Source organism: Macrotis lagotis, chromosome 2, assembly GCF_037893015.1.
Source record: "Macrotis lagotis isolate mMagLag1 chromosome 2, bilby.v1.9.chrom.fasta, whole genome shotgun sequence".
NCBI classification, from domain to species: Eukaryota; Metazoa; Chordata; class Mammalia; order Peramelemorphia; family Peramelidae; genus Macrotis; species Macrotis lagotis.
In genome coordinates this window covers 273,222,214-273,249,889 of record NC_133659.1, presented here as the reverse complement: position 1 = coordinate 273,249,889, position 27,676 = coordinate 273,222,214, and the positions used below count along the sequence as shown (strand labels likewise).

Here is a 27,676-nt window from a genome sequence, read left to right as displayed (position 1 = left end):
TAATATTTCTTAACCCACCCTGAGAGGACTTCACTAAAAATATGAACCCTAAGAAGGTTTTATTGGGAATATTCCACTCAGTTCCAAGTACTTGTCTCCTCCACCTCTGATATTTCTCCCCAGGGGGCTTAGGTCCAAGAAGAAACCAGAAAATGTGAAGCAAAGATTCACTCATGTAAACAAGAGCCTCAAAAAGTCTGTCAAGTGCTTTATATGTAGGGTCCCTGTAAGGAAACTGAGATTTTTGCTGGCTTGTTATTCTGTTCAATCATTTTCAGTTGTGTCAGATGCTTCATGAACCCATCTGGGATTTTCTTGACAGATACTGAAGTGGTTTGCCATTTCCTTCTCCAGCTCATTTTGATGAAGGTTGCTCTTCTTTCTCAAAGAAGACGATGCTATCAGGGAGGTGATGCCACAACAAGCACTTGAGTTGGATTTGGGGGGAGGGGGAGGAGACTGTTCCAAGACACCACTCTCATCTCTTCCTCCAGAGACATCTAGGTCCAGAGACCAAATATGAATGGAGATGGCCCTGGATAAGCCAAAATCAGGCAAATCACTTGCCCAAGGGCACACAGCTAGTAAGTGTCTGAGGTTGGATTTGAACTCAGGAAGATGAATGTTTCTAACTCAGAGCAGGTATAACTACTTTGCCATCTAGCTGCCCTTTTTGCTAAGCATAATTAAGAATTTGAGTTAGGAACAGCAGTATCTTGGTAAATATTTTAACAAATAGCTTTCTGGGGGAAATATTGTACCCACAATATACTTTTAAGTTTAATTCATGTATTATGTATTATGAATATTTTCTCCATTACTTCCCTAAGTCCAAATAACTAACAAATTGACAAATCACACCGATTTGTGGTATTTTCTGACTTCTTACATATAAGTGCTCTCCTTGAAAATTTAACAATCAACTCTCTTAAACCAGTTAGAGCTGGCTCTGGCACACTCCAATTCAGGTTAAGTGGGAAAAAATACTCTTAAACTTTTCTTTTTTCAGGTTTAAATTATCTCTCAGCTAAATAAGAGAAGCTGGGACTGTAGAAGATTTTAATAAAAAAAAAAACAAATTTTAGGATAGAGGCACTTTGCTATACTTTTCTTAGCTATGACTAAAGAGCTAATAATTTGTCTTGAACTATAAAAGGATCCAGCTATATACCCTAGCAAGCTGAGGCTGAAATAGCTTGGCTGACCCTGAAGAAATGAGCAGAGCAATGCCCAACAGAAGGATGCTGACAACAGAAAAAAAAAAAGCTAAATAAATACAAGCTATTATTATTAAAGCAAGGATTGTTTAATAATAATTACTAGCATTTAAAATTTGCAAAACTCTTGATTCTCTCAATAAACCTAATGTGTAGGTGTCATTTTTACATTTGAGGAAAGAAGTTAAGTTGCTTGCCTAGGGAATCAAAGTGGGGTGTCTTCTGCAGGATTTGTCTCGATATTGCTATTTATCTAACCACTAGGTAACCAAGCTATGTGGTATGTGAGTAGAATGGAAATTGAGAAGACAACATAATAGGCAAGTCTCTTAACCTTTCTTAGTCTGATAGTCTTTATCTATAAAAGGAGAGGATTGGTCTAGATGGCTTCATAGGTACCTGCCACCTCTTGATCTATGATCTTATATGCTCACATATGTATTTTCAAAATAATTTGGGTCCCAAATTTTTTTGTGTAAAGATTGTAACTCTAAAAACTCAAAACCCAAAATCAATATAATTGAAGATGCCAAGATAAAATAATAACACAATATATAACTGAATAAGATAAAATCAGTATATTATTAATAATAAATTAATAAAATAATGGCATATTTAGGGTTAAGATCAATATTTAGGTTAAAAAAGTAAATAAATATAGATATAATAAACAAAATAGTAAATAAGAAGCTAGGGTAATAAATAAATAAAATAAATATAATTGGGCAGGGTAGGGAAGACTTAATGAGCAACTATGGGATCGGGGATATCTTTTGGTAAAAATGGAGTTAGGGTTTCTAAAGGCAAAAGAAAGGAGGGGTTTGGTCAGTAAAAAAAAAAGAAGTTTTTATTAACCATTTATAGGCATGGAGGACTATCACAAGGATTTTAATGTATAAATAGTAAATGTAAAAATACCATAGGCAATATGAGTAAAGATTACAAATAAGGTTGTCACTTGAAAATAAGACATCAATAACATTGGGACAGTGATTACTATATTACTAATTATAAATATATATAAATATTATATATAACATAATATATAAGAAAATACACAACGTATAATATATAAATATAATAAAAATATAATACAATGTGTAAAAATATAATATATAGGGGCGGCTAGGTGGCGCAGTGGATAAAGCACCGGCCCTGAAGTCAGGAGTACCTGAGTTCAAATCCAGTCTCAGACAACAATTCCCTAGCTGTGTGGCCTTGGGCAAACCACTTAACCCCCATTGCCTTGCTAAAAAAAAAAAAAAAAAAATTATATATATACATATATATATTACATAATATATAAAATATAATAAAATGTAATATATATAATATATAATTATAATTACAATTACTAATATAGTAATTACACGCGCGTGGACGGTAAATTGCTAATTTCCCCAAACTGGGAGCCCAACTAGTAAATCCGGAGAGCGGCCAGCCAGATCCCACGTGCTCCACAGAGCTGAACTACAATTCCCAGCAAGCCCTCGCGGCTTCCCAGGCTCTGCGCATTTATTTCTACCCAGAAGTCCCTGTCGGAAGCTCACGACTCTGCGGGTGTCCGTAACGGAAGGACTCCGTGAACCCCGGCCTTCACCGAGCCTGCGCAGAACGCCCTCCTTCCTGGGATTCCACGGAACTAATTTCGTAAAGCAGGAGTACCTTAGCCGGAGCGTTGCACTTCCGGGGACCGGAAGACTCTTGCCATGGCCGCGTCTTCGCAGACACGGACGGAGAAAGGGTCCACGACAGCGGAGAATAGGTTTCGGAACCAGAAGCGAGGGAACCGTGGTAAGAATGAAGCAGAGTCCAAACTTGGGACAGGGGTCCGAGCTGGTCTTTTTAAGTGCTCGCCTGGCAGAGTGAAGTTGGCGATGGCGGGGGTGGGGTGGGCTGAGGCCCCCGGTATTCTCGCGAGAATGGTAGCATGCGCATGCGCAGGACAGGCTTTCAGCGCTGGGGCGGGAGGGTCTACGGCCCAGGGTGACCCCTCCATAGCCCTGGGAGACAGTAGATAGCGTGTTGTTGGACTTGAAGGCAAGAACGGACGTAAATTATACTTTGCAGATTAGAAAGACTAGAAATGTTATTGTAAATTATTATTATTAGTTATTATTCAAATTTAACAAGCGTTTATTCAGCATCTGCTCTGTATACTTAGCCTTGGAGATGCAAAAGGCAAAAAGAATTCTCTTCAAGAGCTTCCATTCTAAAGCGTGCAGAACCTGGGTTTGAGTCCTGCCACTGACTAGTTGCTTAAAAGTATTCTATTCTCAGAAATTGAACTTTTTAAGATTGTGAATGCAGCAGTGATGCTGTCAGAAGCACTTCACTGATTAAGGCTTTGGGGGGATGTCTCATGACGTCAGGATGGCTGGAAAGAACCCCCCTTTTACAAAGATGACAACCCCAGAAGACTGATAGAAAAAAGTTGCATATAATTTGCATATTTTAATCTTTATATAAATCAGCTCAAATTTAGCAGGTGGAGAATTGACCTCCTGGCCAGGAAGACCTGAGTTCACGTCTCTGACACATACATAGTAGCTGTGTGACCCTGGGCAAGTCATTTCACATTTTAGTGCTCTAGGCAACCTTTTGAGACTTAGTCATAGAGATCTTAGCCTCAATTGGGAAAGAGTTCCCAGTGCCAGTGCAATCACAGGTCCAGTATTGATAGATTGGCAATTTCAGAGTTAAGAGGGGGCCTTGGAGGTCATCTAATCCATTACTCCCTTTACATATGAAGAAACTGAGGCTCAGAGACGCCAAGCATTTTTCAAGGTTAGGATGGATGTACTGCTCTGCAAGCAGTAATCAGTCAAACAGCAGATTTGTAGGTGCTGGGATTAGGAAAAAAACAGTCCCCACACTTCCAGGGTTTACAGGTTAGCCATGGGAAACAACTGGGGAAGCACAAAAGTGATTTGGGAAAGTTAGGCACCTGGGGGAAAACCTCGTGCAGAAAATGGCCTTGAAGACTGGAAATTTTGGGAAATGGAGGTAAGGAGGGAGTGTATGAGTGACAACTGCTAGCACAAAGTCATGGAAGAGGGAGATAGGGGGCTATGGGGAATGATCAGAAGGTCAATATGGCCCTGAAAGTAAAATGTAGCCAGGTTGTTTGAGAGATATTTACATTTGATCCTGACAGTAATAGAGGGCAAACAGACCTGGTCCTTAGAAAATAACTTTGGTATTTGTATGAGGGTCATTGGAGTGGGAGGGAGTCTTGCAGTACTCCCAGGGGAGACGTGAACCAAGGAGGTGGCTTTGTGAGTGTAGATATTGTGGAACTAAGCATGACAAGATTTGGCAACTGATTGACTGTGGGGAGAGATTAGAATAATTGAGGATGGTATCTAGATTGGATGACTAAAAGACTGCTACATTGGCAGAAATAGGTAGACTAGGTCAGAAGAAGGACGGCTGAAGTTTGGGGAGAACTATGATGAATTCACTATTAGACATGAGTTTGAAATGTAAATATTTAATAAATGTCAGATTTAAAATACTTACAAATAAATTATTTTATAGATGTGGATGAATCAGAACTCCTCACCGTTCCTGATGGATGGAAAGAACCCCCATTTACAAAAGATGACAACCCCAGAGGGCTGTTAGAAGAAAGCAGTTTTGCAACTTTGTTTCCCAAATACAGAGAAGCCTACCTGAAGGAATGTTGGCCTTTGGTGCAGAAAGCTTTGAATGAGCATGTATGGGTAGCTTCTAGATTTCTTTCTTGAGACTGTTGTTGTTCTCATAACTTTACTTTAAAATGTTTATATATTTGCAAGTTGAATTTACTAATATAAAAGGTACCATTTGTCTTTTGTACTGCCCCAAGCATTTAGAGCCAGAAACATCTTATAGGTCTATAAAGTAGGGAGCAAGGCCTATATGTATAGGTTGCCTATAATTGATGTGTGTTGAACTATATTAGGTGAGTGGGGCTGGTTTGCTTCCCTCTTTGTCTCTAACAACTCCTCTTCCTACATCTTAGCCCAGTGATCCTCCTTTCTTCTCTCATTGGCTAGTTAGAATGAGTAGAGAAATCCTCGCAGGGTAATTAGAACTTTAACCTTTGACAATTGGGAACTCCCACTGCTTCCCAGATATTCTGTGGCTGCCAGAGATTCCCTTGCACAGGTATGTGGGCTTCAGGTTCTGGGGCAGTCACTAATAATACTCTTCCTTCAACCTCTTGTCTTCTTTTTCCCATGGGAAAGAGTAGGCAACACAGATTAAACATGCATGAGATTGGCATTTCTCATCTTAATACATTTTTCCCCAAAAGAACTTCCCCCGCTGAACTTCCTTATTTCTGTTGAGGGCATCACCATTCTTTCATTCATCTAGGTTCTCAACTTTGTTGACCTATCTTACTGAATTACTGAAAGAACTATAAAACATTACCTTATACTTATTAAAACCTCAAAATTTTTAGGTCATTTAAAAATCTTCCAAATGAATAGTGTTTCAAATTCATTTCTTTAAACTGTAAAAATGTCACACATTCTGATTTGCAAGCTCAACAGATTTGATTCACTCTAGAGGGTTTCAAAAATGAATTTTATATAATTGATGGAAGGGATTAAAAATGAGCATTGTGATTTCTCAAGTGCAGCCAGAGATGTATTTCTCTTTTGTATCTGTGCACCTTTGGGTGCTATCTTTTTCATCTATGATAGAAATTAAAACCAGGATTAAAATAAATGGAACATAGAACTGTATCTTTGAATCACTATATTACAAGATATTAAGCCAAAATTTTCCAAAAATATTTAACCACATTCATTCTATCTCATTCTTTAATTTTATTTAAGTAACATATTTTTATAAATAAATAATCCAATTAATTTTAAAAGTGAATACACATTATAAGTTCAAAATATTTTTGCTGATGTTACACACAATCTAAAAATTTTGGGGACTGCTACCCCACTATTGCAATGTTTTGATTCTTGCTGAAGCTTGTTACTCAGATATATTAGTAATTTGTTCCCTGACCTTTTGACTTGGATACAAGGATTGGATACTCCCATCTGGGGCCTATTTGAGTTGGCCTAGTAAGAAATATGTCTTCTCAGGTCATGGCGGGGACTAACATAGTCCCTTTGACTACTGGAAGATCAACCTTATGAGGAGATGTTTGTCTATCATTGACATTACCAAATTTTATCCATTGGAGTGTGGAAATTCAGTACTTAAATGGATTTCTTTTTCAATATGTAGGTTTACATTGTTATCCCTATTGTATAGTATTTTTCCTTTTGCATTTATTTCTACTGGAGGGAAAGTTTATAGGAGGGAAAAATCCAGTCTAAAGGCTTTAAAGATTGTAGAGAAGTCAGGGAAGGAGTATAGTGGTGGTAGGAAGGAGGACACTGGACAATTTTTTGTATTCATTTAAGTCTGGCTTTATAGTATGGTGTCTGATAAACATTTTCCTAGCTTCCAATTTATCCTGATCGATATTAAATAAACAAATAAATAAATGCTTTGTAGGATCAAATCTTTAATCTTGATTAATAAGAATTTTAATCTTTGTGTGGTTAATTAAAGGTTATTATTTATTAATTTAAAACAAATGAGAGTGTGAGACTGCTAGAGCTAATACTTCCCACATGAAGACTTAACTAATAACTCCCCAATATTGTTTTGTTTTACCATTTTTGCAGCACATAAATGCAACACTGGACCTAATTGAAGGTAGCATGACCGTTTGCACAACTAAGAAGACTTTTGATCCCTATATCGTTATTAGGGCCAGGGACTTAATAAAGCTTTTAGCAAGAAGTGTCCCATTTGAACAGGTATGTAACTAGGAAATTTGGGAATTTAAGACAGATCCTCATTGTATTAGCTCTTAGGAAATTACACATATTAAAATGAAATTAAGTTGATTAATTATTAAGTTAATTAAAAGTAATATTGCATGACAAAAAGCTGGTTTCATCTTTATGCTAAGTTTTTTATTCTAAAGTTGGAAGTGTTTATAAAAACAGGTTAAAAATAATTATTTTCATTTAAAGGCAATACGAATTCTTGAGGATGACACTGCATGTGACATCATCAAGATTGGTTCTTTAGTGAGAAACAAAGAAAGATTTGTAAAAAGAAGACAACGACTTATTGGGCCAAAAGGATCTACCCTGAAGGTAGCTTTCAGTAACATAAATTTAAGTATTTTTTCTCTGGTATTAATTTTTATACACATTGAGTTAATTTTTACACATTTTTTTTTTCCCATGGTATAGGCATTGGAACTTTTAACAAACTGTTACATCATGGTTCAGGGGAACACTGTTTCAGCTCTTGGTCCATTTAATGGTTTAAAAGAAGTAAGTAAAAACTTGTTTGATCTAACTTTTAATTGTCATATATTTAACAAAAATTGAATTTAATTATAATTTGACATTTGATTAGAACATTTTTATATCTTAATGCAGCTATCACCTACTGAAAATTATGCTCTTTTTATGTGTGTTCTACCTAAATAAATTGATAAATATTTATTCCATGTATTTTGGTAACCTTTTTCACATATGAAGCTGAATAAATAGCAGCTAACTTTGATAAACCCTTAAAGTATATTTATTCAGCAGGCCTATCATGTGAAAAAATGAGTAGGTGTTTTTTGTGTGTGTATTTCTCGAAGACAGAATCAGGATTAGTTTCTCTATGCATAAGGAGGGAGGGAAGATTTGAGATCAAAAGATACAATTTTCTGACAATTAAATTTGTATAATAGTTTTAAGAAAATATTCTTAGATAAGTCACTTTGTTTTCTGCATCTTCCCATATGTGACTTGGGGATCATGCTCTCTTTCTGATCTTTAACTTTCTCATCTTATAACCTAAGGTGGGAGGCTAGTACTTGAAAATGTCTGAATTTTCTTCCATCTATAAAATGTCATCTTTTTGGTTAACTAGTCAGATAAGCTGAGGGAACAAAGACTTTAGAAAAATAGATGGCAGTCTTCCAGTATTAAAGAGTACCATAGAGTATCTGAGCCTGTAACTTAGTGAATTCTGAGAACACATGCTGGACAAGATTCTCTCTGTATCCCTGACAAGTAGTCTAGTGACTTCTACTTCTTTTAAAGTATGGGCTACCACTGGTAGCAGTCCTCTCCCATCATCTGATTGTGTTTCTACATTTTTAGGAGAAATCTGCTTCTCTCTGGAACTCCATATAATGCTTCTTCTAGATCTGCCCCTAAGACAAGCAAAACAAATTTAATCCATTTTCTGTGTGAAATCCATTCACATATTTAAAATACAGCTAACATTCTCTGAAATCTTCTCTTTTTTCCACCCCACCATACCTAGGTTTTTCAAGTGATTTGCTTATAGCCTCATACTGTATTCTCTTTAGACTGGCAATTTTTCCTAAAAAGAGTGTGAAGGAATAAAGGGGGTACCAAGCAGCACTCATATCTGAAACAAAGGTTTCACCTCACACTCACAGAGCTTGGTGTAGATATAGAGGATGGCATAGGTTGAGGGAAGAGATACAAGAGAAGGAATAACCTCAAGTAAAGCCAATTTCCTGATCCTGAAAGGAGCAATAAAATAAAAGAACTAGAATTCCTGGGGAATCAGTTGGGGAATGGCTAAACAGAATGTGGTACATAAATGTAAAAATGTGATCAAATATTATATTAAAGAAATAACAAAAAAAACATGGATTCACAGAATCCTGGGGAGTACAAAGTGATAGAGATTGAAATGAGTGGAGCTAGAATGGTTTTATACAAGGACAGTATTTTTAAGAAAAAACTATGAAAGACTGAACTGATCAGTACAGTGGCTAACCATGTACTGTGATGTAGTGGTTACCCATCTCCAGTTGTATGGGCAATGGACTCAGCACAGAAAGAGACGTGCATTTTGCATATATCTGCTGTGTGGATTCATCATGCTTGACTGCTTATTTGTTACAAAGGTGTTTTGTTTTCCCCTTTTTCTGCACTTCCAGTTGGAAGCCAGGGACTGAAGTGGAAGGAGGAGTTAGCAGTAAGTTTGCCAAAGAAAAAAGAGACAATGGAAAGTTTTTTTTTTAAGGCATAGAGTAGAGCACTAAATTCAGAAAGACAAGCAGAACGGTTTTTAAAATAGTTTATTATATGCTTTATGAAATGGAAATTCAAAGTGTTGTATAAAATCTTTTTTGTTTTATTCTGTATATATGGAAATAGATCTTTGATATTTAAATTTAAAAATAATAAAAATTTTTAGAAGAAATGAACTGAAAAAAAGAGAAACTCAAAACTGGAAAACCAGTTAGGTAGCTATTTGCTAGCAAGATAGGAAGAGGGCCTGAACTAAGATAGTGGCCATATGTGTAGAGAGAAGAGGATGATAGGTTGTATTTTCTCCAATCAATGATTTACTCATTCTTGACATTACTGCTAAATTACTGTTGACAGATGTTCAAAAAATTTTCATTCTTAGTCCCTTCTGCCTACTTTTCTACCACCGTATCTCAGTCCCTGAAAGGGTGGAAGAGAACAGTACAGGACTGGTATTTTCTTTGATTCATATGTTTTTGTAACAAAGAATTCATTGTTCATTGTCCAGTCTAATGTTAATGATCAAGGCAGCTAGGTGGTGCAGGGGATAGAGCACCTGCCCTGGAGTCAGGAGGACCTGAGTTCAAATCTGGCCTCAGACACTTAATAATTGCCTAGCCATGTGACCTATTGCCTTAAATAAATAAAAATTAATTAATTAAAAATTAGAATGATCTTTTCCATATTTATCTTGGTAGGCCTTTGGATATCAAACTCAATTTTTAACTGGAGCTGTACTTGAAATTTTTCTAGCTTGGTATGTATCCCCTGTCTGAACATACTGTCCTATAGAATTGTCTTCAGTTAACTGAGAGTAACATGGTAGCATTATTACCATGATGAAGCACCATAATTAATTAAAGGACTTCTATCTAGATTCTTGATAAAAATAGAATCAAAGATTGTACTGGAATACTTAGCTAAAAGTTTCCTTCCAGGTAGACATCATTTCATTAGTTATCATTCTTTGAATCTGTTCATTCAAACAGTCCCTGCATCCACCTGACCCACATTTCTCCTTCTTCTCAACAAGTTATGATAAGAAACTGCCAAAATTCCTATTGCTGAAGTTCAGATATACTTTAGCTCCAGAACAGTATGAAGATCCAAGAATTTTGGTCATGGAAATCTCAGGGCAGATATTTGCTTAATATCAGGAAGAACTTTGTAATAATTCAGTAAAGGAATGGAATTACCTTGTAAAAAAATAATGTTATATTACCCCACTCCCCTGACCTCTCATGGTTTTTGAAAGTATCCAAGCAAAGGTTTGAAGACTAAGAAATTCCTCCATGGAATAAATAAAACAAGATGAACTCTGAATTAACACTGAGGTTTTCAGTTTTTATTTGAAGATTATGATCTATATCAATATTGACCCAACCATGTTCCTTTTACCTTGTTACTTTAATGTATTCTTACTTCCTAGAAGAAATACTCTACCTTACTCACTTAAGCAAATTTACTTGCCACTAATCCTTTAAGAGGATCCTAATAATCATGTCCCTATAGTTTGCCCTCAATAAAATGTAAGTTCTTTGAGGACATTTCTTTTTTTTGTTTGTATCCTCACAGCTAGCACAGTGCTTTATATAAAGTACTTAATTAGCGTTTTGTATCATATCATACAGTCTATCTAATTCATTGTCTGAAATCTGTCATTTTAGTGTTGTTGATTTTTGCCAAACTTGTGTGATATCATCAGTGTAGAGAGGACTACCAAAAAAGGTTGGTCAAAATAGAACTTGTCCTTTTCTCAGAATCCTCTTCTCTTTCAGACTTTGCTATAACTCTAGAAGATATTACCATCTTCCTCATCAGTGAGATTTGCAGTCTCAGTGTTATCCTGTACTCATTCTCACTTTCCCCATACTACCAGTCAGTTACCAAATCTTGTTCCTTCCTCTTATATATATATGTCTTCCTCTCTCCAGTCATGCAGCTACCACAATACATCGGTTCTCTCTCCAGGATTAATTAGAAAAGCCTACTTGGTCTCCACGCCTCAAATATGCCCCCTTTTCTAGTCCTTCTTCCATATTCCCAGACACCCAGGTCACATTTGCACTGATCTCACTTGTCCAGTCTGTTGCTAAGTCCAGGGTCAAATATAAAATGATCTCTGACTTTCAAACCTCTTCATACTATGACCTCTTCCTACTCTTATGATCCATGATGTTGGACTTCTTGATCATCTATTTTTCACATGTGATACTCCATGCCTTCTCACAGGCTGATTCCTATTCCTGGAGTGTTCTCCATCTCCATTTCCTATTTTCCCTGATTCAGCTCAAATCCAATCTTCTGCAAGAAACTTTCCCCACTTCTCCCTGTGCTAGTGTGTTTTCTCTGTTCCAGTGTCTATTATATCCATCTTGAACGTTCAGAGCTGTTTGCAAACGGTGTCCCTAATTAGAATGTGAGCTCCTTGAAGGCAAGGATTGTTTTTACCTTTCTTTGTATTCCCATCACTTAGCATGATCCCTAGTGAATACTTTAGTAAACTTTATAATAATTATGCTTGTTGACTGATTGACTACCAATGCATTCCAGTAACTTGCACCTTTTCTGCAAGTTATTGTCTTAGGGTTGCATAGTGTTATGGGATATCAAGGTGATGTGCCTTTAAGTTGACCTAACCAGTTTGTGTCAGAGGTGGGACAATAGGAGATGTTTCCTATTATTCGTTGTCTTACTACCATTCCTTTTTTGAAAATAAATTTTTTTGATGTCATGTTACTTCTTTTAAAAAATCATAATTTCCAGAGTGGTATCTTCCCCTCCCCCAATATCGACTATTTCCACCTTTTGTCATTTTTTGCTGATTTGCAGGTTGGGAGATAAAACCTCAAGATTGTGTTGGTCTGCATTTCTTTTATCAGTGATTTCAAGTATTTTTTATTATGATTGTGAATAGCTCACAATTTTTTTTGAGAACTGTTCATCTCTGTTGATCGCTGTTTTAACTGAGGAACTGCTTTTCTTTTTTAAATCACTTTTCTAATTTACAGATTGAAAAGATTTTATTGAAATATAAACTTTTTTCCATTTTAGGTTCGAAAAGTCGTCCTAGATACTATGAAAAATATTCATCCGATCTATAACATCAAAGTAAGTATCAACAAAGTTGAGCAAAAAATGTCAAATTCATGAAAGCCTTCAGTCATTGTGTTTTCTTCCCAACTGACTATTTATGATGATGCAGTATTTTAGTGGATTCTTTTATTTTCAGATTCATGTAAAGCTATGAAATAGCTTTTTCTATATGGACATTTGAAACATAGGCTTTCACAAATTGCATCAATGGGGCACAAAATAGACACGCTGTATTACAGTATCACCACAAATATGCAAAATTTTATGATTTAGTTAGCATAAGAATTCCTGGTGTGGAAATTCCAGCTATCAGTATAGATCACCACACTCATCTGTAAGTACCTATATGTCTTAAAGTGTTGGCATGACCCATAGAAGTTAAATAACTGACCCAGGGATTCAGAACTAGTGTCAGAGACAGGATTTTAACTCAGGTGGACTTGATTGTAACTCAACATTATATCATGCCAAACTCAGCCTTCCAAAACCTAAGCTCCCAGCTTTGGGGTACATTAATCTCACCTTGTTGCTCCAGAAGGAGGGCCCGATACAGCTAGGGAAGAACTGAGTGAGTCCAGACCAGACTTTTTAACCCCTTGGATCTGCTAGCTGTGCCAGGACATCAAATGTTTTCACTTCTGTCCAGCAACTTCTATCCAGCAGTTTAAGTGGAATGTGACCAGTCAATTTTACAGTCTTCTGCTGCTAGCCACATACTCAACCCCTTCCCCAGCTCTTAAAACTTTATACTTCTTCCTCTTGAGTATGGTAATCAAATCAGTAGGAGCATTATTTCTGGAAAAATAACTTCCATTAGACACTAACTCAGCTATCTCTGGCTCCTCAGACCAGTATTCCCCTAGTTGCCACTTCTCCCTCTAGGTGTTGTCCTCCCCTGTTGGCAAAGAAGCCCTTCATGGGCAGGGCCTGGCATGCTACCTGTATTTTAGCCCAGCCCAATCACTGGTTTTGTGTCCCTTCATACACATTTAGGTAAACCCTAATGGAAACATGGGTACAATGACAGCTCTTTAGGTTTCTGAGGCACTGGGCCAAGATTTTCTCAACCTTATTTTATGGTCATAGAATTATAGATTCAGAGTTGAAAAGGAACCAAGAGAAAGTGGAAGAGCTACCCTCAGGGCACCTGCACCTCTGACTCTAAATCTGAATCCTAGTTGACTCCCTGCCTCTAGTGTAGGTGCCTGCCTGGAGTGTAGTGAATTACTCTTTAATGGTAATGTTTAGACTATTGAATTCTGTCTACTTTGCATGAGGTCCATGACACTAAAAGTCTCATTGGTGGAGGCAGGACCAAGGAGTTAGGACAAAAAGAGAATTTTCTGACCTCTCCTAGTCATTCTTGCTGTGGTACTTTAAATGGAATTAAAAAAGTAACAGGAAGTGGCTAGATTGATTACTTCATCCACTTGCCCTTTATTCTATTCCTTAAAATATCACTGGTACTGAAAGTTGCCTGCTTAAGGAACCTGGGGCAGATGTAGGTACTTCTACTGAATTTCATTATTGTTTTTGGAAATGAATACAAAGCAAGAGGGGTCTTGCACCTTCACCTCAATTCATTTTGACAATCCTTGCCATCTACAATTTTCCATAAGTTTTTGTAAGTTTGAAAAATCTTTTTCCTTTCATTTTTAGAAATCAACTTTTTTTTCCAATATGTCAGATTTCGTTAATAAGATGCCTTCCTTTTTTATAGCTCATTTTAGAAGTGTGTGCTTTTGTAATTTTTATGTTTTCATTGCCTTGATTGAAGACATTGATGATTAAACGAGAGCTCTCAAAGGATGCTGAATTAAGATCACAAAATTGGGAAAGATTTTTGCCGCAGTTCAAACACAAAAAATTTGAATAAACGCAAAGAACCAAGGAAAAAAACTGTTAAGAAAGAATATACACCATTCCCACCTCCACAACCAGAAAGCCAGGTGAGTTCAGTTCTTAATTTGTTTTGTAGGGTGGTGGGGAGGAACAACTTGTTGAATTTCATTTCTCAAAGACAATGTGAACAAACAACATTACAAATGCTTTGCAAATAGCAGGTACTTAATAAAATTTTATTGAATGAATTACTTTTTTAAATTATTTTATTGAGAAAAGGATGAACATGATTGCCAAATTATATTGTTGACTGAAAGCAGGTTGTGACTTTGAATCCTAAGTGTAAACTCCATTAAGGTGATTGGGTTGGCTAGGTGAGCAATGGCCATCCCTGCACAAGTGGCCACATCTTTTTAATTTTTCCTTATTCTCTTATTCCCACAAGGCTGTTGCACTCACCTGCTTTCCCTTCATATTAAGCTTCATAAAACATTTTCTTATGTGACTCAACTGTTCAGAAGCCTTCTCTGGCTCCTTGTTAACAGAAGCTAAACTCCAACATCCTGGCATTCAAGACTTTCCCTAGCCTAATCCTTGCCTACCTTCTCAGTGACATGAACTCCCTGCCTCCATTTCTCATTCTCTGACTGCTGAAACCTCATACTTCATCACCTATCCCAGGAGATGGTTTTTATACTTAAACTGGAGATGTCACGTATTGTCACATATCACAGTTACTGATTATATTTTATGTCTTCCTAGAGGACCTAGTTTGGATAGAAAGTATGTGTTTGGTAAAGAATGTGTTATATAAATGGTTAAGGACATTGACCTTTCTCTGAGTCTTTAACTTGAAAAATTACTAATCCTCTTTCTGTACAAATTTGTCTCTTTCCTGAGATGGTAGCTTTTAAGACTTCACATGAACTAAGGTTTAAGTCCAAGACTGCCCCCAAACTGATTAAATTTGCTTTGCATCCTCTCTCATCTAGAATGTGAAGTTTCCAAATTGAAATTTTTTTATATATATATAATTTTTTTAACAGATTGATAAAGAACTGGCTAGCGGTGAGTACTTTTTGAAAGAAAGTCAGAAGAAACAACAAAGAATGGAGCAAATAAAGGTAAGCTTTTTAAGTGTTAAAAGGAGAGTCAGTAAATTTGTCACTTAACTGTTTATTTTAATAATGTTTATTGAAGTGACAAGGCTACTTTTCTATATTCAAAATGTAGGCTAAACAAGCTGAAGCAGTCAGCAAGAGACAAGCGGAAAGAAATAAGGCTTTTATCCCACCTAAAGAAAAACCAATTATGAAACCTAAGAAAGGTAATGTAGTCTTTTGGGTACTATTTTTACACTTTTGATGCAAAGGTAAACTCTGATAACTCCCAAGCTGCCTACCTTCTCTTATTTATCATTAAGCATAACAGTGTGTAACTCCAAGTGCTTTATTGCTTGTGATTGATTAGATTTAGGTATAATCTGAAATTTCATAGAATGAACTGTGGTCACCCTGGATTTGCCCCTTGAGCCTGTGCCTTTGAAAGGACCCTCACTGTAATGAGACACAAACTGAACAGCAGGTTTATAACTAACAGGATGGGCAAGAAATTACCTCTGAACCCTAGTCTTGCAAATCTTGGGATAATGGTCAAAGAAGCATAGTATGATAAGATTTTTTTTGTGTCCCTGTCCCCCACATCTGGAATGCTCCTCCCTCCTTACAACTGCCTCCTGCCTTCTCTCGACTCATCACTGGTTTTCTAATCAGTTGTTTGGTTTAATTCCTGTTCAACTTAACCTTTTTCAAACTTATTGCAAGTTGATTTTTTTTTCAAAAAGTAGAATATACAACTCAAATATTTTTTCTTCTTGAAAGTGATTTTATTTAGTAGGATTTTTTGCACGTGTGGGGATTTTTTTCCCTTACTTTCAGTGCTGTGAAATTTCTACTCTGACTTTTTAAAAAATTTGTTTTGCCACTGAAATTTTGTTAAATTGAAATTTTGGGCTGAAATAAGGGCAATCGAGCTACTTGATTTATAGAAAGTTGAGGGGATTTTTAGTTTTGTTTTCAGTTGAAATGGAATGTGACCAGTATCATCCTTAATTGCTTGGTAATTAAGGAAACTTGAAGACCTAGTTATAACTTTTATTCATAGACCTTTCCATTAACAAAACTTTGTAGTTAGAATTTCAGAAATGACTTAAGACAGTGAGGGAGGGAGGGCTGTCTTTGACACTTACTCTACCATTTCTTCACTCTGTTGTCTTGAAGCACTGAGTGGTACCCAGTGAAGGGTTTGCCCAGTGCCCTCCAGCCAGAATGTTTTAGAGGCAGGATTTGAACTGGGAGAAATACAAATGCTCCATTCTTGTTTGTTTAGAGGGGAATTTGATTCCAATTGATTCCAGTGATGTAAACACTGAGAAAGGAATATGTGCCTTTAGATAATAAATTCTGTTTCTCTTATTTTGGGAATATTAGAGGAAAGAGAATTAAACCAGTTGCAAGGATTTGCCTTTACTTTCTATAACAGTTGTAGCAGAAACATGCAATGAAATGGGCATGAGGGGGCAGTTGAGCTGAGGGTCCAAACAGCAGGACTTCAGGCACAGGCCACTTTACTATGCCAGCCTTTGTATAATGATCTATTAAATAAGAATAATTTCTATTAACCTGTGTCCTTTACAGAGTTGAGTAATCAAGTGAGATAGGGTTTTTAAAGGAGTATAAAGGTGTGGTGCTAATTGTTAGAACTTCAGTTAATTCTACAGAGTAACTGACTCTTCTTATTCTTTCCATTCACACAGCTTCTGTTGAAACAAAAATTGATATAGCTGCTCTCAAAGAAAAAGTGAAGAAGGCAAAGAAGAAAAAACTGGGAGCTCTTACTGCCGAGGAAGTAAAGCTGAAGATGGAAGCTGATGAAAAGAGACAGAAGAAGAAGAAAAAGTGAAAAGAAAAAAGAAAAAAGAAAAAAATGGACTTGAATTAAAACAGGATTTGTGTATCTAGCTTTCCTTTTGTAAAGGATTTTTAGGCCTTGATCTTTGTTTCCTCAACTGAAAAGTAAGGCTGTGCAATGGGACACATTTTTGATAATTTAAACAAATCTCATTTCATAGAACAAGGCTTTCTTTAAAATATAAGGTGTTAATATTTTCTAACAAAATAAATTATGAACTAAAACTTTTTTTAACTTTTGCAGTTTAAGGCAATTTTATTCTAGGAAGATTCAGCTGAAAATGGGTTTCCATTCCATTTTATAGCAGGTAGAGCACAACCTCACCTAAAATGTGCTAACCTGTTTTGTGATCAAACTTGAAAGTAAATTGATTTGTAGTTACTTGTTTTTCCTAAAAACATTACCTTGTACCTATTGCTTAGCTTCAATGGAATATGTTACATTTACTGAATTCTTCTTATCCAAAAAATAGTATCAACTGCATTTTTGACATAACCATAGCAAATAATATTTTTAATTGACTGTTTACTTATTTGTTATATTGCTATTCCTCTACTCTTTGGATCTTATAACCCTGCAGAAATAAGGGAAACCTTTTTTTGTCTTAACTATTTCCTTAGTTTTCTAGGGAAAGATTAAAAAGGTAATGCTTTTCAGTCACAGAACATTGGAGAGTGAAGGTGACCAGGCTGTTGACTATAGAAGTCTTCTAATCTAGTCGTCTCAATTTTTTTTTTCAATTAACAAATACTTATTTTCCCCACACACGTATTCCCTTTGAGGAGGTGGAGAGAAGGGAGAGGAAATCTTTCATCAAAAATGCATGGACATGGGGTGGCTAGGTGGTGCAGTGGATAGAGCACCAGCCCTGGAGTCAGGAGTACCTGAGTTCAAATCCGATCCCAGACACTTAATAATTACTTAGCTGTGTGGCCTTGGCCAAGCCACTTAATCCCACTGCCTTGCAAAAAAAAAAAAATGCATGGACAAGTAAATCAGTGGTGATGTCCAAAACTACATCATTTTGCATTTTGAAGTGGGTAGTAGCTTTCCTCATCCTGGGTCCTCTGGAGTTTTGGTTGATCATTTCATTTCTGAGAGTTCTTAAAAGTTTTACAAAGTTATTTGTCTTTACCATTAATTGCATAAATTTTGTTTACTGATTCTCCTCATTCAACAGTTTATACTGTTTTCTCTGAAACTATCCCTTTTATATGGCAACACCTTCAGAAATGTGTTGGAGGCACAAAAGCTGATCATTTACAACTCGGAAGTTAGCAAAAATACTACAAGTCAGGGCTTGATTTATTATATTGCATATCATATGTAGCTTTTTTTTCAAAAGAGCCAGTTGTTAAACATTTACCAGTACATCCTTGTTTATACTAATATATCATGATTTGTTCCACTGCTCCCCAATTGGTAGCTAGCTCTTTCATTTTTAGTTCTTTGCCACTACAGAAATATTTTTATACATAGGTGCCTTTTCTTTTTTCATTATTCCCATGGATATTGTTCTAGCAGTGGCATGACTGGGTCAAAGGGTTTGCTCAGTTTGATTACTTTCTGGACCTGACTCCAGATTGGCTTTCTGATGTGTGGACTAAGTCCATTGTACATGACTTCATGAATGTACAATTTCGATTTTTCTTTTGTCAGTTTTACCAGTCTGATGAGTGTAAGGTAGAACTTAAATTTTAATTTTTCTGATTAATGATTGAAACGTTTTGAGGTTTTACCTTTAAAAACTGCCTGTTTACATCCTTTAACCTTTTATCAGTTAGTGAATGACTCAGTCTTATACATTTTGAGACACACACCATATTTAAATGTTCCCTTCTAATTATAGCTTAATTGGTTTTGTTTGTGCAAGAACTTTCTTCCTTGCCCCTCTGATTTGTCCATAAGGATATGTCCTTTTCCAACTAGGTCTTGTATCCATTTGGAGTTCTTGAACACTCAATCTTTTTAAACAGACAGAAAGACAAGCTTGAAGAGGTTACGCTCAATATCACCCAGTAATAAGTAAGAGACCTGTAACCCCCAAGTTAAGCATTTTTTCCCCAGTCAACTTACTCTGTTCTAGTTCCTCCTGATAAAAATTTTCTGTGTGGCTTCCTAATTGTAATATACTGTGAATTCCCAGATAATCAAACATTTTTGGATATGTGTGAAAACATTTCAAATAACAACAAAAATGTAGTGGAAAGAACACCTCGCTGGAAATCTGGAGACCCAGAATTTGGTTGTAGTTCTGCCTCCAGTTCTTTGAAAAATCTTGGAAAGTGATTGAAGAGTGATAATCACTCACATTTATAGAACAATTTAATTTTGCAAAGTCACTTGGGTGTCCATTTTCTTAACTATAAAGTAATGAGTGAGATTACATCATTTCAGAACACATAAGTATAAATTTTGTTTTTACTCTTGTACTTCAAATTGACTATTAAAAAGGATTTGGCAAAGGTAAGTGACAGATATTTCAAAAAATGATATTTTATTATAAAAGGCATTGGTAAATAGACATCTAATTAATAGTGAATATTAAGTGCCTACCCTGATGCTCAGCACTGGTATAAACATGCAGCCAGTGGGGGGAATACAAAAATAGGTAAAAGACAGTTCCTTCCCAGAAAAAGCTTACAATCTGTTGGAAAATAATTCTTGAGAGTCTTCCATTATATGGAACTCAGTACATGAGTTTACAAAGGTTGTTGCAGCCAGAAAGGCTGTTTGCTTTTTTTTAGAGAAGCTTTCCATCCAAACTCTTCTTGGTTTTGACATTCCATCCTATTTCCCCTGAGGTACTGGGCTCCTGTTGTGACACAAGGTAGAAATAGTGGTAGGAAAGAAAATAATTTAAAACTCAGTTTAAATTTGTATCAAGTAATTTCTCCCCTTTTTAGATTTTTAATATTCATGAGTAGATTTCCATTTTTTTAATTATAAATCTTTAGTATTTCAGATATTTCTGAGGATAATAACTCATATTCCCTTTTGATTAAAGTTATTCAGTAGTATTTTACCTTTTATGATAATGCTTTATCAAAATCGTCATTATAATAGGCAGTATAATAAAAAGAGGCGCCAAGATGAAAGCAAGAGAAGTTCTTCGGATCCTGTTTGACTTATCTGTGAAAATATCATTTGATAGTCACTGTTTCTCATGTTAGGGTGATGTAATTCATTCTTGTTTTATTGAAGCAATATTTACTATACATACCTAGAACTCTATCACGATCTGGATTTGCTGTGGGAGTGAGGAGAGAAATGTAAACAGGTGAGTATGATCAGCATGACTGGCATTTCCATTGTTTTAGAAGCTAACTCACTTCACAGATCTTTAGTACATGTGTCACATTCCATAAATTAATAAAATTCAGAAGATAAGATAATTATTCATGCAGACATTTAACTCCTTTGCTCTAAGACTAGAAAATATTCTCATTTTCACCATTTTAGTTAATAGTATATAGCTTGGCATTTATTAACATTTAGAAAAATATGGCGTTTCCCGCTGAACATTAAGATTTTCTTTATAAACACTAGAACCTTAGAATGGAATGCCTTAATGTGTTTGAGCCTAAAACTAAGGAAATGATAGTTTTGTAGAAGGGTGAAAAGAGCAAGATTTGACATCAGAAGAGCATTAGATTCAGATCCTGAACCTATTTGAAGCCTATTGATTGTGTGACTTGGAACAAGGCGTTTTTTTTAAATTTTTTTTATTTAAGGCAATGGGGTCATATAACTAGGCAATTATTGAGTGTGTGAGGTTGAATTTGAACTTGGGTCCTCCTGACTCTAGAACCAGTGCTCTATACACTGCACCTAGCTGCCCCAAGCAAGGCATTTTCTCTTACGACCTATAATACTTTATCATGTGGCACCTTATGTTTGATATAAAGATCAGACAATATGTGGAAAGCACAAGTTGGTTGTAGGAACGTCATTTAGTCGTTTCGGCCCTATCCAGTTCTTTGTGACACCCATCTGGTGATTTCTTGCTAAATAAACAAGGAATGCTGTAAATAAACAATGCTGTTCTCCTTCTCTAGCTCATTTTACAGATGAGGAAACTAAGGCTAAATGTCTGAGGCCAGCTAGCAGGAATAGTTCATATGAATGAATGCTATTGAAATTTAATGGCAAGACTAGATTGGAATCTGTAAGCCATAAATGGATTGGAAGTTTTATGGATTATAAATCAAGGAAATATCATATACATTTGCTTAAATAAATGATTATGAAGCTATATGTGCCAGCTGGAGATGCAAATACAAAAACCAGTCAGTTGTCCTCGCTCTCAAGTAATTTCTATTTTAATGAAGAACAACACTAAAGGGAACGGTGGCCAGAGAGTTATGTAGGCTTGGGAAATTGCAAAGATGTTGACTGGAAGAGTATGGATGCAGTTAATACTGTTCTTTCCAGTAATAATAACAATTCTGATTTAATTTCACAAAGCAAAAGGTAGAGAAGGAAGAGGGAAGGAAAAGGGCTGGGAGAGGTACAGCTCAAAGCAGAATCATAGCTCCTCCTGACTTTGGAATTATGGGACAAGACTGATGTCAACTTAGTGTCCCCAAAAGTGAAAGAAACCCCTTACCACCTGCAAAATGGCTGATCTAAGTTCTGCCTCCTCTGACCCTCAGGTCATCTCCAAAGAGGAATTTGAATTAAAACATTTACCTGGATATTTGGAAAGAAAAGTCTTGTTTCCCCATAATTCTATTCCATAATTCTTTTTATCCTTTGTGAGTTTCCTTGCAGACAACCAACATCCCATTCCCAAGGCTCCTTTGTAATCCTTAGCACCCTGTGGTTCACATTGGGATTATAGAACTGTGAAAATTATTCAGTGACAATAGAAACATGGTTCCCAAAATTTTTTAAAAAGATAGTTTGAGGAAGGAGTTCCTGCTTTTGAAAGGGGACAGGAAAAAATATGAAGATGAATAAGGGAAAAATTGAAGCATGGAAAAAGTTAATTTAATTCAGAATCACAAATTATGAGATAGAAGTGACCTTAAAAGATAGAAACTCCTGATTTTACAAGTTAGGAAACAAGCCTAAAGAGCTGGTGGTCACAACAAGAAGCTAATAGATTCAGGGTACATGGGGCCCTGCTCTAGCTAGTTTATGAGAGCTAATCGTGATCAGTGTGAGCATTTACGCTTTGGGCAATGGTAAACCATAAAAATCAGGTGATGTTTTGTTGATCATTTGGACTTAGGAAAATGTTAATAGTTCAGATGAATCAAGAAAACTGGTTATTTTGCTCAGGACACCACTGATTACAAATCTATGTCTCCTGACTTTCTAGTCCATGACTCTGCCCTATACCATGCAATCACAATTTAAGAAGCATGCTACCTCCACTGCAGCTATCGTTTTCATCCCTCCTACATCATTGGAATCTTGAGACTTCCCTTAGGACAGGACTCAGGGTTGAGTTCTGCCCTCTTGCCTGGACCTTCCATGTCACTGGCTTCTGTTTCAAAATCATGATCAACAACAATCAAATTCTTCCCCTGTTGAACCTGGCTCTGTGCCTGGGATGCTGGGTTCTTCCACAGTCCTATCCTCATGCTTCTTTCAAGTTCCCATTTTATTTTCTCCCCACTTCCCGGGGGCATAGATTATCTTACACATCTTCTATATGGTATAATATAAAGAACTCCAGATATGGGTTCGAAGGACCTGGGTTCAAAGCTAGTCTATTTCTATTCATGTGACTTTGGTCAAGTCACTTTACCCTATCTGGGCCTTAGTTTTTTCACTTGTAAAATGAGGAATTGGACTAGGCATTATGCCCCTTCCTATTCTAGATCTAGGATGTTACATCCTAAGATGGAGGGTGAACCAGCCTGCTTAGTCCTGATCTCTCTGTCTCTGTAGATGCTAAAACATTTCAGAGAAATCTGAGTCTAACTTCTGTGGCTAAGGCTAAAGGTTGTGCTGGGCTACCTTAGCCCTTCTTTAATCTCCCTGCACAAATCATAACTGGTTCTTGACTCCTTACTGTGTTGTGGCCCCAATCCTGTATCAGAGATTATTCTGGTTCAAGACATCTAGCAAGTCCCCTAATGCAGAAGCTGTCCAATTGCTATGCTAGCCTTGTCTATCAGGGTGACCCTGGGAGAATCAAGGAATTCAGAGGTTTAATAGGGAGGGAGCCCCCAGCATTGAGCAAATGGTTGAGTTTCTTAGCTCTTGGAAACCCTTACGTGAACCTACCCTGTCCAGGTCTGTCTCCTTGTGTAGTGAGCTATGAAAGCTACCTCTGTGTCATCCCATTCCCCAAACCAGGGCTGATGACTTTCAGAACCAGTATCAGAGCTGGCTTCCTCCTCCTCTATCTTGATCTTTTCACAACCAATCCCCATAGACTCCTGACCCTCATTTTATACATTCCCGGCATGGATAGAAGGGTTGCTTGCAATTTCTCTGATTATTTTTTTTAATCATTGTTCCTTTCTGTGCATTTTTAGACTTAGTTGGAATATCTGGAAGACAGGGCCTCCTCTATGAGCTTTTTAGTATGCCTCTTAACCAAAAGTATAAAAACATCAACTCTCAATTATATTTCAGATATAAACTAGGGCATAAGTAGGGAATTATATGTCCAGTTCACATTCTTCACCTGGAGATATGCAGACAATACAGTAATCCTTGTTAGGAAAAAAAAATCGGCCAATTGATTAGAAGTATGTACAATTGGTTAGAAGATGACAATAACTGAGACTAAGACTTCAGACTCCATTCCCATCTTAACTTCTTTTACTCAGAGGATTTTCTACCATGATCACAGACTGACTATACTTTGAACCTCAGCTGACAGCATTACAGCAATGCAGGCTGAGGGTTCAAGAGGAACTCTGAGGGAATAGTGTGATTAACTGAGCAAACATCACTATTAATAAAAAAAAACACAAAAAAAAGAATGTGCCCTCCTCACATTGTGGGACCATGTGAAAGTACATTTCTTTGTTTAAGAGGAAATAAGGAAGCTGAATAGAACATGCTGTGTACAAGAAACAGTTTCACAAGGAGTGAAGATGTAGAAGAAATATAAAATGGGGGAAAAATTGTATAAAGAATTTTTAGAAATTTTCTATATTACAAAGAATTTTTCTATCATACAAAGATTCTTAGAATTAACTTTTAGATAACATTGGATACTAAAGCTAAAAAAGAGTTGTATTTAATTTTTAAAGACAATTAGTCAGGAATTTTCTCAGAAATTTATGGATCCTCTTCCTCCCCCTTCTTACCTTTTTTTCTTCCCCCATTACCACATCATCATCATCATCAATCAGTAAATTAAAATATTTTATAAAGTATTTTATCTACTAATGTATATCTTCATGGCAGAATATGTTACATACATATATATATGTGTGTATGTATATGTGCATGTATACATATTGATTGATTGACTCACCACACATCTGGTTCACACATACATCCTCTTTTTTGCAGGCACTGCAGGGCTCTCCTTTCTTATAGGGTTTCTCATTCACAAAATTTCCCCTATGGAATAGAACAGTCTTCATTAATTGAAACATATAATTACAATGTATTTCAAAAGGATGAAGGATCTGGAATCCAGAAGATAGACCAGGGAGGGAATCTCAACACTAAATCATTCCTGTGGTCCAGGTTCATTTACTTTGTTATAACAAACTCTTATTGATCCTACCAGATTGGACTAGTAGCTTCCTTCTATCCCTGTATGATACTTAAGTGACTCAGTGAACATTAAGTGCAAGACTTTTAAAGTTCAAAATCCACCCCATGTAGATGACTCATGAAATAGGAACATTTGAGCCTACCCTCTTTGCCTCCAAACACAAGGTTTTTATTTTTTTTCTTTAAATAAAGACAGTGTTTTAGAAAATCAGCTTGACAGAACTCTTAAATATAATTGAACGTTATTTCTTTCCATGTATTAGTCACCTTGGAGCATCATATACTTTTTTTTTTATTATGCTGCCATTTGCCCAAATCAGTTTGGGACCTGCTCTTCTGAAAATATCTTCAGAGCATATTCATGAGTCACAAAAGAAAAATCAGTTTATACTCCCAATTATCCATCCAGTCATTTCACCTAGAAATTCTTGCACTTTGGAAAGAGAGGGTACTTCAAAAATTGGTGGAATTGAAGCAGTAAGTTTTAGCCTTTTCCTTCCTGAACAGATCAGATAATTTTTCCTTTTATAGTCCAGGTATAAAGGAAGAAACATCTTTTTTTGGAATTCCATCTTTTCTCTGATTTAAACAGAAGATAAATCTCTCCCTCACTTAAGTCCAATTCACACACAAATCATTCTCCCTTGATGTCATTGGTCCTTTTCAAAACAAAGGACAAATAGCAAAAACTGAGAGAAGAGTGACTGTTACATGTTAAAGGAGCAGGGTTAAGTGTGAAGGAAAGACACTTTCTAACATTCACAGACATGAAGACTGGAAAGAGAATAGTGGGGAAGCAAAGAAAGATGATATTCCATTTTTTCTCTGCCATGAAATGCATCGAATACTTCCTCTCAATAATATTGGCAACTAATCCATCAAAAAAATGGTTGATCATGAATAGTGAGAAATATGTATCATCTGTCAAGTGTCAGTCTCTCTCTAGGGATCAAATCAAATTTTATTTTATTCAAATCACTGGGAATTGAGTCAGTTTACTTTTTCAAAATGACCCAGTCTCTTGAGATATTGTGTTTGAGGCATCAAATACTAAATTTGGAGTCAGAGAATGTAGATTCAAAAAGGTTCTGTCACTTAATATTCTAGGTGGTTTAGAGTGAGTTGCAATTAACTCAAAATGTAAAATAAGGGCATCGGACTTTATGATTTTGTAGCTTCCTCCTATCTCCATAGAATACATGAGTGACTCAGTGAAGATAAATTAAGCACAAGATCTCTTAAGTTGAAAATTCACCCCGTGTGGACAAGTCACAACTTTTCTAAGCCTCATTTTCTTTTAAATCTGTAATGTAGGGTTAACTTTTCATTCCATTCATTCAACAGATATGAATGAAGTGTCTACCATATGCTAGACCCCAGGATTATGCAGAGAAAAGATAAACCAATCCCTGCCTTCAGGGGGGAGAAGAGAAAGGGAACCATCATTTATTAATTATCCATATGTGCCAGACACTATATTAAGCACTCTATAAAGGTCTCATTTGATCTTCACAACCACTCTAGGAAGTAAGTACTATTTTATATTATTTTCTATTATTATTATTATTATATTATAATCATATAATATATTTTATTTATAGCTGAGGAAGTTGAGGTAAAGAAAGGTTTAGCAATTTGCCAACTTTTTAAAGGTGAGGAACTGTCAACCCTGATAATGGTCAGGCAAGATTGCATCAGATTTGGGGAGATACTTAAAAGAAAGTTCCCCCAAGAGCCTGAATAATAGAAGCACCAAAAACAGTCATCTAACTGCCCTAAATGGATGACTGCTTCCCAAAGGACAATATTCATTTATTTTTATTTTTAAATTATTTTAATAAAATTTTATTTTCCATTCAAATACTTACAATTTTTTAAAATTAGTCACATTGTATGAGAACATGCCATATTTCATCCCTCATTAATTCTGAGAACTAAGATTAGATTATGCTTTGTCTCTCACTCTGTGTATACCTATGTGCCAAAGATCTATGATTAAATTGGTATAGGAATTCCCAGACTGGATATTCTCTCTACCTGAAACTCAATTCAGGAAACCACTGGAATCTGAGACATTAAATGACTCAGTTTAACCTTTGTAAAATGAGAGAAGGTTGGATCTGATAGCCTCTAGGGTCCTTTGAGTTCCAAATCTATCATTCTATGTTTCACCCATGATTATATAACTAATGTATGTGAGATATGATTCTTTAGAATTTATTCCAATTAGTATTTATCAGCTTGATATTTTACATAAATCATATAGTGATAACTAGATTAGATTGGATCTTAAAGTAGACCTTTATAATAGGCATGTAACGTTCACTACTTGTTTACCTGTTTGCACTTTTTTTTAGGTTTTTTTGCAAGGCAATGGGCTTACCCAAGGCCACACAGCTAGGTAATTATTAAGTGTCTGAGGCTGGATTTGAACTGAGGTACTCCTGATTCCAAGGGCCAGTGCTCTATCCACTGTGCCACCTAGCTGCCCCCAGTTATGTTCACTTGAGCAACTGAAAGAATGCTGACAAAAATATCTCCATACTGTTTTGTTCAAATTTCTTGTTTAAACCCAGCATGAGTGGGAGTCCTTTGATTCATTGAAAAGTTCCTCTATTTTTGTACCTCTGGACCACTGCCTCCTATTCAACATGACCAGGTGACAATCTTATGACCACTTAGTCAGCGGGGATGCCCCATGGTTCACCAACTTGAGCCCTCAAAAATGATATACCTTTTTGGGATGATATCACTTTTGGGCCCTCAAGAACAACC

General features: G+C 36.2%; 2 protein-coding genes across 4 annotated transcripts in view; one reads left to right on the top strand and one right to left on the bottom strand.

Moving 5' to 3' along the window:
• The first annotated feature begins 2,804 nt into the window (after positions 1 to 2,804).
• KRR1 (KRR1 small subunit processome component homolog) lies at positions 2,805 to 17,946 on the top strand. The gene is given in 11 exon segments (XM_074226177.1): positions 2,805 to 3,011; positions 4,758 to 4,936; positions 6,902 to 7,036; positions 7,256 to 7,381; positions 7,481 to 7,564; positions 12,353 to 12,409; positions 14,172 to 14,255; positions 14,257 to 14,343; positions 15,283 to 15,360; positions 15,470 to 15,563; positions 17,052 to 17,946. Coding segments are annotated over 11 exon segments (1,155 nt in total). The 5' UTR covers positions 2,805 to 2,926; the 3' UTR covers positions 17,198 to 17,946.
• Positions 9,677 to 27,676, bottom strand: part of GLIPR1 (GLI pathogenesis related 1) — a 54,068-nt gene continuing 36,068 nt past the window's right edge. For all 3 annotated transcript variants that reach the window (XM_074226179.1, XM_074226180.1, XM_074226178.1), the window contains 4 exons: positions 24,654 to 24,742; positions 20,430 to 20,456; positions 20,233 to 20,338; positions 9,677 to 20,021 (listed from right to left, as the gene is read on the bottom strand). In XM_074226179.1, coding sequence (XP_074082280.1) covers positions 19,997 to 20,021; positions 20,233 to 20,338; positions 20,430 to 20,456; positions 24,654 to 24,742 — 247 coding nt within the window. In that variant the 3' untranslated portion in view covers positions 9,677 to 19,996. The remainder of the gene's footprint in view (positions 20,022 to 20,232; positions 20,339 to 20,429; positions 20,457 to 24,653; positions 24,743 to 27,676) is intronic.